General features: G+C 68.5%; 2 protein-coding genes across 2 annotated transcripts; both read left to right on the forward strand.

Moving 5' to 3' along the window:
• Window positions 1-3,662, forward strand: TAGLN2 (transgelin 2). The gene is made up of 5 exons (XM_032204628.1): window positions 1-73; window positions 2,403-2,599; window positions 2,693-2,867; window positions 2,966-3,068; window positions 3,164-3,662. The coding sequence occupies exons 2-5, from the start codon at window positions 2,420-2,422 to the stop codon at window positions 3,303-3,305; spliced, it is 600 nt and encodes a 199-aa protein (XP_032060519.1). The 5' UTR covers window positions 1-73; window positions 2,403-2,419; the 3' UTR covers window positions 3,306-3,662.
• An 848-nt stretch (window positions 3,663-4,510) lies between these two features.
• CFAP45 (cilia and flagella associated protein 45) lies at window positions 4,511-11,705 on the forward strand. Its single transcript, XM_032204329.1, has 12 exons — window positions 4,511-4,519; window positions 4,738-4,798; window positions 7,049-7,199; window positions 8,869-9,010; window positions 9,236-9,406; window positions 9,651-9,829; window positions 9,918-10,047; window positions 10,281-10,427; window positions 10,502-10,615; window positions 10,829-11,022; window positions 11,110-11,334; window positions 11,528-11,705. Exons 1-12 carry the CDS (start codon window positions 4,511-4,513, stop codon window positions 11,703-11,705), a joined length of 1,701 nt encoding a protein of 566 aa, XP_032060220.1.
• The last annotated feature ends 301 nt before the right edge of the window (window positions 11,706-12,006 follow it).

The raw sequence follows: 12,006 nt of genomic DNA on the forward strand, positions 1-12,006 counted from the left end.
CATCAGCCGTGAAAAGGGCGCGGGCGGCGGCATCCGCCACTGCCGCACCGGGACCGCGGGATCGGCACCGCAGGTAGGGCACCGGGCACCGGGTACCGGGCACCGGGCACCGGCTACCGGGCACCGGGAGGCGCCCTCGGGCTAAACCGGGCGGCAGGTGGGCACGGGGATAAAAGGGATGGGGATAGGGAACGGCACCGGCAAAGGGACCGGCTCCGTTTGCGCTGTCCTAAAATGGCCGGGGCTGAGCCGTCCCGGTGCCCCCGGGGCTGTTCCGGTGTCCCCGGCCCCGGTAATGGCCCCGGGGGAGCCGCCGGGACTCGCGGCCGCGCCCGGGAAACGGGAGCCGGGTGCGGCTTCCGGCCCCGCTGCCCCCGGGGGGGGTGTTTGGGAAGGGGGGGGGACCGGGACCGTGCCGGGGCTGTGGTCGCCGAAGCGGGGCTGAGCCCCCCCTCCCCTCCCCGCTGCTCCCGGTCCCCGCCCCGGTGCCCCCCGCGCCGTGCCCGTGGGGTCCCCCCGGGTGTCCCCTCCCTCCCTGGTGGCCGCGGGGTCCCCGGGGTGGCCGTGTCCCAGCCGAGGGTCCCCTCCCTGCTGGCCCCGAGGGGTGAGGGGGGGGTCTTTGGGGACCCCAGGGTGGTCGCGCCCGGGGTCCCGTCCCCTCCCCGCTGCCCTCGGGGGTCCCCAGGGTGGCTGCGTGCTGCCTGGCGGTCCCCTCCCCATCGGCCCCGGGGGTCCCCTGAGGTCCCCAGGGTGGCCTTGTCCCCGCTGGGCTGGGCAAAGCCCCCTCCGCGCTGGCTCCGGGGGGGGGTCTCTGGGGTCACCAGGACAGCCGCACCCCCCCGGGACCCCCCCGGGACCCCCACCCTCTTACCCCCACGATGCCCGGAGGCTCCCCAAGGTTCCCACATCCCCAGGGGCTTTGGGCACGGTCCCCTCCCCGCCACCCCCAAGGGTGACGCCGCGGGGGTCCCCAAAACCGGGCGCAGCCCCCGCGGGGTCCCCAGGGCGCCCGCGCCGCAGCTGGGCTGGGTCCGGCCCTCCCTCCCCTCCCGCCTGGGCAAGCCCCAGCTGTGTCGGGAAATCAGCGCTGTCTGCACCAATTTCAGCTCCTCTTTTGTTTCCCAACCCGCTTGGCCCCCGGCCGGGCGCTCCCAGGCCCCGGGGAAGCGACTTTCAACCCCCCCCCCCCCGCCGGCGCTGGCTGCGCCCCAGCCCCACGCCCCGGCGGCCACGGGGAGCTCGCTTGGCCACGGGTGGCTTTGGGGCACCCCGGAGGTTTTGGGGTTCCCTCGAGGCTTTAGGGTGCCCCGGCGCTCATCGGTGGTCTCGGGGTGGTCGCGGTGCTGAGGTTTTGCAGCGAACCCCGGCTGCTTCCCCACTTTTTGGGTTTTTTTTTTTTTTGCTTTTCGTCCAGCCGAGCCAGGGCGGTTTCGCCCCTTGGGGACACGAGCACCGAAGCTGGGGGCACGCGAGGGACGGGGTCCGGGCTGAGCCCACCCCAGGGGAGCAGCGGGGGCCTCAACCCCAGAGCAGGAGCGGGTGCAGGGGGTGACACGTGGCCCCACGTGCCCCTTGCATGGGTGGAGGGCGTCGGGAGCACCCCAGGGTGGGGAGCACCCCAACCGTGCAGCGCTGCTCGGCACGGTGCCTTGCACAACCACCCCACGTGGGTGGCACCGGGCGCGGGGACGCTGTCACCAGCACCCACCCGTGGGGGACCACCGGGCTCCGGTTGCTCTGCCAGGGTGGGGACACAGCCCCGGAGCTGGGGTGGGGTGTGGGGGGGGGCAGGATGAGGCCATCGCCCACGCCCCGTGGAGCCGGAGCCCGAGCTCGGCGGGCCGGGAGCTGGGCACGGCGTCAGGCTGAGGCGATGGGCGCCGTTCCCGGGGTGGCGTGGGGCTCCCGGGCCGGTCCCGGATCTGGCACCCGTCCCGTACAAACGGGGTGAGCTTCGCAAACAAGCTCCGACCGGCAGCGAGCTCCTGCCAAGTCCACGCCTCGGCGGGGCCAAGCCGCTGGGATGAGGATGCTCGGGCAGCCGGGGGGGGGGCCCTTGGGTGGGCACGGCGCAGCAGCACCGCGGGGCTTCCTTTTGGCTGGCGTAGGGGGCACTGGGGGGTCCCCAAAGTGCACGGAGCGTGCACCCCATCCCCAGGAGGGAGCCGAGCAGGAAGCAGGGAGGGGAGGGCAGCACCCAGGCAGCGCCTGGCACGGGTGATAAGGCTCCGTGCCGGACATCCAGCGAGCCTGGCCGGGCAGGATGCGGCCCCTGCGGCCAGCTCAGGCACTGCCAAACCGCCGGGAGGTCCCCGTGTCACCCTGTGTCCCCGAGGGGCTGCGGCGCTGCGGCCACGGGGTTAGCCGGGGCTGACGGAGGGGGGGTTCCCGGTGTCCTGCAGACCCCCCAGCCGTCGGCATGGCCAACCGGGGACCGTCGTACGGGCTGAGCCGGGAGGTGCAGCAGAAAATCGACCGGCAGTACGACCCCGAGCTGGAGCAGGTGCTGGTGCGCTGGATGATGGGGCAGTGCGGCGGCGACATCCCGCAACCCGCGCCCGGCCGCGACGGCTTCCAGCAGTGGCTCAAGGACGGCACCGTGAGTCCCCGGGGAGGGGTCACCGGGTACTTGGTGGGGTCGGGGGGAGCGGCGTCACCTCCCTTGACCCCCCCCCCCCGCGTGTCCCCGCAGGTGCTGTGCCGGCTCATCAACAGCCTGTACCCGCGGGGCCAGGGGCCGGTGGCCAAGATCCAGGCGTCCACCATGGCCTTCAAGCAGATGGAGCAGATCTCGCAGTTCCTGCAGGCGGCCGAGCGCTACGGCATCGCCGCCACCGACATCTTCCAGACGGTTGACCTGTGGGAAGGTGAGGGGCCGGGATGGGGTTTGGGGGGGGGGAGGGACACACGCGGGACCCCGTTGTCCCCGAGGGGCCGGTGACAACCCCGCGGTGGCACCCGGCAGGGAAGAACATGGCATGCGTGCAGAGGACCCTGATGAACCTGGGCAGCCTGGCGGTGGCCAAGGGCGATGGGCTCTTCGTGGGAGACCCCAACTGGTTCCCCAAGTAGGTAGAGGGCTGGGTGGGCTGGGGGGGGGTTGAGAGGATACTGGTGGGGTAGGGGGGCACTCAGGGGGTTGTGACACCCGCGGTGCCCGCAGGAAATCCCAGGAGAACCGGCGCGTCTTCTCCGAGGACAAGCTGAAGGAGGGCCAGAACGTCATCGGGCTGCAGATGGGCACCAACCGGGGCGCCTCGCAGGCGGGCATGACGGGCTACGGCATGCCCCGCCAGATCCTCTGAGACCCCCCCCCCGCTGCATCCTGCCCCCCCCCCCCCCAGCCACCCAAGGGTCTCCTGGTGCTTGGGGGGGGGTCCCCAACCCGCCTCGCCCCTCCCCGTGGACCAACAACCGGCTACTGGGGCCGTGCCCCCTCCCCACTCCCCTCCCCGACGCGCCCGGGGTCGCGGCTCGCCCGCCTGCCAGTATTTCCAGGACCAAAGTTTCGAGTTTTTATAATTATTATTTCGCTCCCGGGGGGCAAGGGGGGGGCGGCCGCGCTGGCCCCCTGCCTCCCACCGCTGTGCCTTGGGGGCCGTGCTGGGGAGAGCCCCCCCCCCACCAGCTCGCCCCAATAAACGGCCCCCCTCTTGTTTCCAGTGTGTGGGTCAGTGTGGTTGGGGATGGGGGGGGGGTCTTTTTTTTTGGGGGGGGGGGCACGAGGCCAAAACTGAAGGGGAGGGGAGACCCCAGGGGTCTGGGGGTGGACCCTGCATGGGGGGGACATCTGGTGGGGGGGGGGGTGGGCTCACCCTGGTGTGTGCCCCTATGGGGGGGGGGCAGCAGAGGGGTCCCCAATGTATGGGGGGGGGCAGAGGGGAACCCAACCGGGGTGGGGGGGCAGGAGAGGGGACCCCAGCCCAGAAATTAGCAGGGGGGGGTCCCCAACCCCAGGGGGTGCTGGGGGGGACCCCAAGCCGGGGGGGGGCAGCAGAGGGGACCCCAGCCCGGGGGTCGGTGCCGCCCCCCCCCACCCCAAGCCTCGCAGCACGTGGCGGTGCCAACCCACGTGGAGGGGCGGGGCCTCACGTAGAAGGGGGCGGGGCTAGAGTCGAGGGGTGGGGCAGGCACCGCTGACGTCATTCTGGCGCGGCGGGGCCGCGTGGACGCGGGGCGGGGGGGACACGAGTGGGCGCGGGGTGGGGGGGGGGTCGGGGCACGGGTGGGTGAGGGGACACGGGGGGGGCACGAGTGGGGAGGGGGACACGCGAGGGGGGAAGGACACGTGGGGGGGACACGGCGACCCACGAACGCGCGTGGGTGTGAGATTTCCCCCCCCCATGACCACAGAGGCTGCTCCCGATGCCCGGAGCGCCCCCCCCAGCCCCTCCCGCCCCCCCCAGCTCCGGCTTCGGCCCCGCCCGCGCGGCGTTACCGGGAGAACGCGGGGGGGGGGGGGGGGGGGGGGCCGTTACCGGGGCGACCGGCGGCCGCCGAGCGGAGCGCGATGGTGAGCGCGGGTGGGGCACCGGGACCCCCCCGGTAACACCCCCCCGGTAACACCCCCCCGGTACCCCCCACCCCCGTAACCCCCTCCTGGTACCCCCAACCCCAGTAACCCCCCCCCCCCCCCCCGGTAACCCCTTCTTCGGTAATTCCCTCCCAGTAAACCCCTCTCCGGTGACCCCCCCCCCCCGGTAGCCCCCCCCGGTAACCCCACTCCCCCCCCCCCAGCCCCGCAACCGGTACCGGTGGAGGGCCCGGAGCACCGAGGTGGATGAGACGCTGTTCGGGGAGAGCCGGGTAAATGGGGGTAAATGGGGGGGGGCACAGCCCTGGGAGGGGGGCACAGCTGGGGGCTGGGGGCACAACCCCCGGTTTGGGGACACAGCCCTTGGGGACACAAACCCTGTTTTGGGGACACAACCCTTACTTTGGGGACACAACCTGGGGCTGGGGACAAAACACTGGGGACACAACCCCTGGTTTGGGGACACAGCCCCGGGCTGGGGGGCACAACCTGGGGCTGGAGATGGGACACAAAGCCCCTGGGGACACAAATCCTGGGGCTGGGGGCACAAATCCCCCATTTGGGGACACAACCCCTGGTTTGGGGACAAAACCCTGGTTTGGGGACAAAGTCCCCGGGCTGGGAACACGGCCAAGTAGGGGCCCTTCCCCCACCAGGGAGCAAAACGCCCCCCACCCACCCCCAGCTGCACCGGGGGGGGGCTGGGGGCACCTTTCGGGGTGTCCTTCACCCTCCCCTCCTCTCCCCCGTTGTTTATCAGCCGGGGTTTATGGCGCCCGCGCCTTGTGCCCCGCGCTCCTTCCCGGCCCCGCTCTTATCTGCGGAGCCCGCGCGGCTGCCAAAACCCTGGGGCTTTTCGGGGGAGAGGAAGGAAACGGGCTGTGACGTGGGGGGAGCTGGCGTGGGGCAGGACGGCAGCGCCACGGCCCCCCCCGGGCGGCTTCAGGGCGATATAAAAACGGGTGGCGATATAAAAATGGGGTGGCGATATAAAAATGGGGTGGCGATATAAAAATTTGAGGCTCCCGGGGTGGCTTTCCCGAGCCCAACCCCGGCCTCACCCGAGGAGTTCTCCTGGCCCCGAGGCCAAGAGGGCCGGTGGCGGTGATTGACGCCGTTATCGTTCTTGGCACGGGCGTTTCGGGGCCAAACCCCGTAATTCAACAGCTCCCCGCTGGGAGGCTGCTTGGTGCCGCTGGGAACCCGAGCGCACGCAGTCAGGGTGCTGCTGACCCCCCCCCCCCCCCCGGGGCTGGCACGGGGCTGAGCCCACCCGGAGGGGTGCCCCCACTCACCGGCAGCAGCAGAGCCAGGACTTGGGGCAATCAGAGCCATAAAATGGGAATTTTGGTGTTTTGTAAACATTGGCAGCGAGATGCCGACACCCGGGGGGGATTTGGGCACAGAGCCCGTGCCCGCAGTTGTGCTCCCGGGAGCGGGTCTGGTTTTGGGATGCTGCACCTTGCACCCATCCCCTCCTTGTGTATGCCCCACTGTGTCACCCCAGGAGGCATCTCCTGCTCCGAAAATTGGGGTCGAGCCCCTTTGGGGGGGGTTTAAGGTCATGCAGACCCATGCGTGCTGCGGGTACCCGTGTCCCTCCCCAGCCAGAGGTGGTGCACGGGGAGAGGGGCTTCGTGTGCCCGGCTCTGGGGGTGCTTTTACACCCACCCGTGTTCAGGGAAGGGTGGAGCGGGGTCCCCAGCACCCCAGCAATGGGTGACACCTCACTAGGTGGCACTGTCAGCTCGAGCAAAGGGACCTGTGCCACTCGGGCTGCTTTGTGGCCAGGAGCCAGCACCGGCTCCGGTCACGCTGCGGAGCCAGACCTTGAGTTGGCCCCTCTGGGACCCTGCTGTGAGTTTGGGTCAATTTGGGGGCATTTCTGCTTCTCCTGCTCCTGCTATCACCCACGGCGCTTGGCAGGACGGCGGAGCAGGGCCGTGCTCTGAGCTACCTGAGCTGCCCAGGAGCTGGGGCTCTGAGCTGGGGCTGCTCGGCCAGGGGGAGAGGAGGCTCGGGGGGCTCCCACCTGTGTCCAATGGACCCTGCGGGGGGGTACAGAGGACATCAGGCTCCTGCCAGCGGTGCCCAGAGGCAGGACACGAGGCCCTGGGCAAAACCCAGAGCCCAGGAGGCTCTGCTGGGACAGCGGGAAGCACTGGGGGGGCCGGGTGGGTGATGGAGCCTCGGCATCGGTACCCAGCGGGTGCTCCAGGAGCCACCCAGATGCGGTGCTGGGCAGCGCTGGGACCAGGTGGTCCCCACGGTGCCTTCCAACCTCAGCCACCCCGCGTGTTTTCACCTCTCCCCGTGCCCTCGCTCGGCTCCCAGAGCTGGGGCTGCCAAGGCACAGAAGCCTCTCCCTTGCCCAAAGTCTCAGCGGTGGGGCTGGGCTTCATCAGGGAGCATCAGGGGCGCTCCCCAACGTGCTGGCTCGGGGTTGGGACATGTCCAGGAGCTGGGGACGGAGATGGGTAGGGTCTGGTGGCAGGCAGGCCGGGGGGGAACGCCGTCCTTCCTTGCAGAACCTGCGGCAGTTGCGCCCCGGCAGCCCCATCGTCGTCCTCCGGGATGTGCAGAGCGCCCCAAAAACGGTGCCGGCCGGCGAGCACAAGCCCGAGACCATCCGCCTCATCACCAAGGACTTCGTCCGCGACCTCGTGTAAGTCACCTGGGCTGCCCTTGGTGAGACACCCACCCCCCCACACCCACCACTTTTCCCCCCCCTGTGCCCAAAATCCCCGTGACGGATGCGGTGTCCCCCGCTGGCCGTGCGCGGCGCGGAGCCGTGCGTTTCTCCACAGGGATGTTTTATAAGCGAGGCTGAACTGTAAGAACCCCGGCCTTAATTACTACGCCTTGTTAAAAGCCTGCAGCGCACGGACAAGAATAGTGCCATTATCCCAGCCAAATCTAATTTAGCCTAATTTTGACCTTCCGAAATTTCCCCTGCAGTTGGGGCTGGCTCCACCGCTCGCCTTTGCTTCCTGTTTTGAACCAGCGCGTAATGCTCTTGCACCCTATAAAACGTGACAGCAGCCCCACAGACGGTTTGGGCTTGGGTTTTATGGAGCTTGCGATGGTGCAGAGGCACCGGTTCAGGCTCTCGGGGCTGGTGCCCAATTTTACACGCTCGGGTTCTTTTATGGCCAACCTGACAAAGCCGAGGGCCAGTTTCCAGATGTGTGGCACGGCCGCAGCTCCAGCCAAAGCTGCTGGAAACTCTTTGTGCCAGTTTCATTCCTGAAAATCAGGCCCTAGACATCTCAGGTCGGTCACCCAAACAGTGAGACAGCTCAAGCAGTGGTCACTGTGTCATTACATTTATTAGGGCCGTTGTGGCCATTACCCATTCTTTCAAGCGTCCTGGAATCCGATGTTGTGATGCAGCTCCCGAGCGATTATTATGCAGGTATCTGTTCATATTCAGCTGGGTGGATGAAAGGTGACACATAATAATAATGACTAAATTCTTAGTCCTGAGCATCTTCAAAGTGCTGCCTGCATTTGGGTAATGCACGCTCCCACACCGCACGCGTCACCATGGTACCTGAGTAATGCGCGGCGTAATTAACTCCTTACCCCTCGCGTGGAAAGCAGCCCCGTGTTATTATCCACATTTTTACACACGGGGAAATGGGGGCACCCGGAGCTTCGGCGATTTCCTCTAAGCCACAGCATGAGTCACGGGCAGGGTTCGTGGCTCGCTGCGTGAGGCTGCTCCGCAGCTGGAGGGGCACCTGGCAGCGCTGGGAGGGGACCCGGCCCCGGCGCTTCCTCCTCTCGTGCCGGGCGAATTCCTGGGGCAGAGGAGCCAAGCCCAGGCTGCGCCGAGTGTCATCAAACACAGCCAAAAGGCAGCTGCTGCTCCCCAAAGCGGAGGCTTCGAGCCAGCGCCCGGGACCAGCGACGGTCAGGGATGAGCAGGACGCCCCACTGGAAAAAAGGGTCGGGGCAGCGGTGACACTTTCCCCAAATGACAGCCCGGTCGGGTTGGCCTGAAATATTCCTGGCGTTGTTTGGTGGGGACAGGGCGGGCAAGTGCTGAAGGTTTGGGTGTTTTCCCGGGCGGCCCCTGCCCTGCTGCACATCCTGTTCCCCGCGCACCGCCGCAGCTTTCACTGCACTTTCTGTTCCTCTCTTTCCCCCCCTGACCGGGAGAACTGGGGCCACGGGGGAAGCCACAGCCCGAGTGCTTCCTGCATTGCTCGGGGGTGACTCCTGCCCCCGCAAAGCCCGAGCAGCTCCCACTGCCAGGCCGGGAGGGCACGGAGGGGGCTGAAGGATGCTCGGTGCCAGCGACACCCCTTTTCGGTGCCCTTCTCCACCAGCGTCCCCGTGGAGAACCCGGCAGCATCCCTCATCATCAGCCAGGAGGATTTCCAGCGGATCAAAGAAGCGTCCCGAGTCCTGAGCAAGGAGGAGCGCGAGGCCAAGCTGCTGGCCCTCAAGGCAGAGAAGGAAGCCGTTCTCGTAGGCATTTCCCATCTTCCAGGCAGGGCTGCGGGCAGAGGGGGGTGCACCCAGCCAGAGCCACTTGGGGGACAAACCTCAGCTCTCTCTGACTCCCCCAGCCCAGAAGTGGGGTCCCCAGAGTTGCCTGCCCCGTGGCTGGGGAAGCAATCCCACCCCAGTCGGGGGGTGTCCCCTTCCAGAGAGTTGGGGGACGGTCTCAGCTCGCCCCTCTGTCCCCCGCAGGAGGCGGTGAGCGAGCGCAAGGCAGCGGCGAAGCAGCGAGCCGCGCTGCAGCAGCAGAAGGGCAAACTGAGCGACCTGGAGGAGGAGGCGAAGGAGCGGGCCCAGCACCTGCTGCAGCGGGCGAGCAGGATGCGCATGGAGCAGGAGGACGAGATCAAGGAGTTCAGCGAGGTGCGGCTGCGGGCTGCCCGTCCTCCCCCAGCACCGCACGCACCCAACGTGGAGAGGTGGTGGGGGTGCCCCCAGACCCCCCCCAACCACCCCACGGCACGGCCAGGACGAGCCCCGCGCCCTGCTCCGCGTGGTGCCGCACGGGGTCGTCCCCTCCTTCCCTCTTCCATGTCCGTGGCTGTCCGTCTGTCTGTCCGTCTGTCCCTCCGTCCGTCTGTCCCACGCAGACCTGTTGTCCCCGCAGCTGATCCTCGGGGCCAAGTGCCACATGGTGCGCGACACGCAGATCCTGGAGAAGCAGCTGGTGGCAAAGGAGCTGGAGGAGGAGGAGAGGCGGCTGGCCGAGATGATGGAGGTGGAGAGGCAGAAGGCCAACGAGATGCAGGAGGAGCTGGAGCGCCGGAGGAAGCAGGAGCTGATCAGGCGAGCAGGGGGGTCCCTCCTGCCATCCACACCGGTGTCACCGTTCCAGGGTACGGGGCTGAGCCGGGGGGGGGTCTTCTCCTTGCAGGGGGAGGCAGGAGCTGGTGAAGCAGATTGAGAAGAACGCGGAGGAGCGGGCGCTGAGAGCCGAGCAGCGGGACCAGGAGACGCAGGAGATGCTGCAGCACCTGGAGCAGCTGAAGCTGGAGGACCTGAAGGTCAGCGGGCAGAAAGCAGCTGGGGGGGCACGGGGGGGCTGGAGGGACATCCCTCACCTCGCTGGAAGGGTGTCGAGACCCGGGGTGGGGAGACAACAGGCGGCAGAATTAAGGCCCTGGTCTCTTGGGGAGGCTGAAACATCCTCAAAAATAACCCTGAGCCGTCAAGCCCTCCTCCCCCCGAGGGGAGGCTCTGGTCCCACCGCCCCTCAGCCCCTCGGCCCCGCTTGCAGGACTTGGAGCGGAGGCAGGAGCAACAGAAGAAAATCCAGGCGGAGATCAAACGCATCAACGACGAGAACCAGAGGTACAAGGAGGAGCAGCTGCGGCAGGAGAGGCTGGCAGACGAGAAGATACTCGAGTACCAGAGGCAGAAGATGGTAGTGGGACGCGGCACGGGCACGGGCTCGGTAGGGGCACCCCAGGAGCTGCCCCGAGGCTGTGTCCCAAGTAGGAGCGGGAGGCTGAGTTTGAAGCCGAGCAGGAGAGGATCCGTCAGGAGAAGGAGAAGGAGACGGCGCGCTTGAGGGCCATGCAAGAAAGGGCCCAGGACCACCGGGCAGAGCAGGTGAGCCGCTGTGTGGGGTGCCGCCGCGCTGCCTCCCTTCCCCAACACCACCACAGCGAGGTTGGAGATGGAGGTGGGGGCTCTACAGGGTCCCTGCTGCTCCTGGAGCGAGGATCAGGGCTCTGCAGCACGGGGCAAACAACAGAACCACGGCCGAGTCCTCCCAACGCTTTCGGTCCCCCCGATGTCACCGCTGTCCCCCCCCCTGGGCAGGACGCGCTGCGGGCCAAGCGCAGCCAGGAGGCGGCCGAGCGGGAGTGGAGGCGCAAGGAGAAGGAGGCGGCGCGGCGGAAAGCCGAGCTGGAGGAGCAGCTGAAGCGGAGCCGCCTGGATCAGATCGCCGCGCGGCAGCACCGCATGGGCGTGCAGGTGCAGCAGGACCGCGACGAGTTCGAGCGCATCCTCAGGTGGTGACGGCAAGGGGGCGAGGGTGCCAAAAAGCCCACGCGGGTGGGCGATCGGAGCACGGGAGGAAGGGGGCTTCTCACCCGCAGGGCCCAGCAGGAGCAGATGGAGAAGGAGAAGGCGGAGGCGGCGCGGAAGGCGGCCCTGCAGCGCGCCCACGCCGGCGACATCCGGCGCCAGATGCAGGAGTGGCGGCAGCGGCGGGCGCAGGAGCGGGCGGCCGCCTTCGAGGAGTTCCAGAGGCTGCAGGAGGAGGCCCGGCGGCGCAGCCAGCGCATCACCGAGCTCAAGGAGAAGAAGATGCAGGAGCTGAGGTGCTGCTCCATCAGCGCCTGCTCGCTCCCCGCTTCCCCACACGTCCCCAAATCCCGTCCCCACTCCCCACCGTGTCCCAACCCCATGAGCCACCACCCCGCTGGCTCCTCTCCGTCCCCTCCAGAGGGGCCCTGCTCCGTGGCCGTGGTCCTGGCGTGGCACGGGGTGCTTGAGGTTTTCTTTCCTCCGCAGAGCCGCCGGCATCCCCGAGAAGTACTGCGCCCAGGTGGAGCGGAGGGCCTTGAACCGGGCAGGCGCAGCCCCCGGGCAGGCTCAGCCCCACGGGGAGCAGAGCGAGGAGCAGAGCAAGGAGCAGAGAGAGGAGCAGAGCGCTGCCCCGCCGGCAGTGGGGGAGCTGGGGTCTGCTTAGGCAGAGTTTTTTTTACAAAAAGGTCTTTGTGGAGCAGCCAGCATCGTCCGTCCTTCTCTTGCTTCGCACGTGCAAGCCAGGGGCTGGGGTGGTTCAAATGCCCCTTGGCTGATTTGCCCCCTCCCCGGGACGGAGATCGCCCCTCGCCCACCTCCCCACCCCTGCTGGGGGATGCCGGAGTTGGACCGTGTCCGTGGAGGGGACAGGAGCGTCCCCTGCCCCTGGGCTCTTCCCGGGGGGCTCAAGGGGGTCCCCGTGTGCCTGGTTCTCGGCACGCAGCTCAGCCCTGGCTGCCCGTGGG

The sequence above is a fragment of the Aythya fuligula genome, chromosome 28 (assembly GCF_009819795.1).
Source record: "Aythya fuligula isolate bAytFul2 chromosome 28, bAytFul2.pri, whole genome shotgun sequence".
NCBI classification, from domain to species: domain Eukaryota; kingdom Metazoa; phylum Chordata; class Aves; order Anseriformes; family Anatidae; genus Aythya; species Aythya fuligula.

What these genes read in the sequence shown, in the direction of transcription:
- CFAP45 (XM_032204329.1), top strand. An exon ending in CAGAGAAGGAAGCCGTTCTC is followed by an intron (nt 9,011 to 9,235) that starts GTAGGCATTTCC and finishes TGTCCCCCGCAG; the next exon opens with GAGGCGGTGAGCGAGCGCAA. An exon ending in AGGACCACCGGGCAGAGCAG is followed by an intron (nt 10,616 to 10,828) that starts GTGAGCCGCTGT and finishes CCCCCTGGGCAG; the next exon opens with GACGCGCTGCGGGCCAAGCG.
- TAGLN2 (XM_032204628.1), top strand. Translation starts at nt 2,420, where the DNA reads ATGGCCAACCGGGGACCGTCGTACGGGCTGAGCCGGGAGGTGCAGCAG. An exon ending in GACGGTTGACCTGTGGGAAG is followed by an intron (nt 2,868 to 2,965) that starts GTGAGGGGCCGG and finishes GGCACCCGGCAG; the next exon opens with GGAAGAACATGGCATGCGTG. An exon ending in GACCCCAACTGGTTCCCCAA is followed by an intron (nt 3,069 to 3,163) that starts GTAGGTAGAGGG and finishes CGGTGCCCGCAG; the next exon opens with GAAATCCCAGGAGAACCGGC.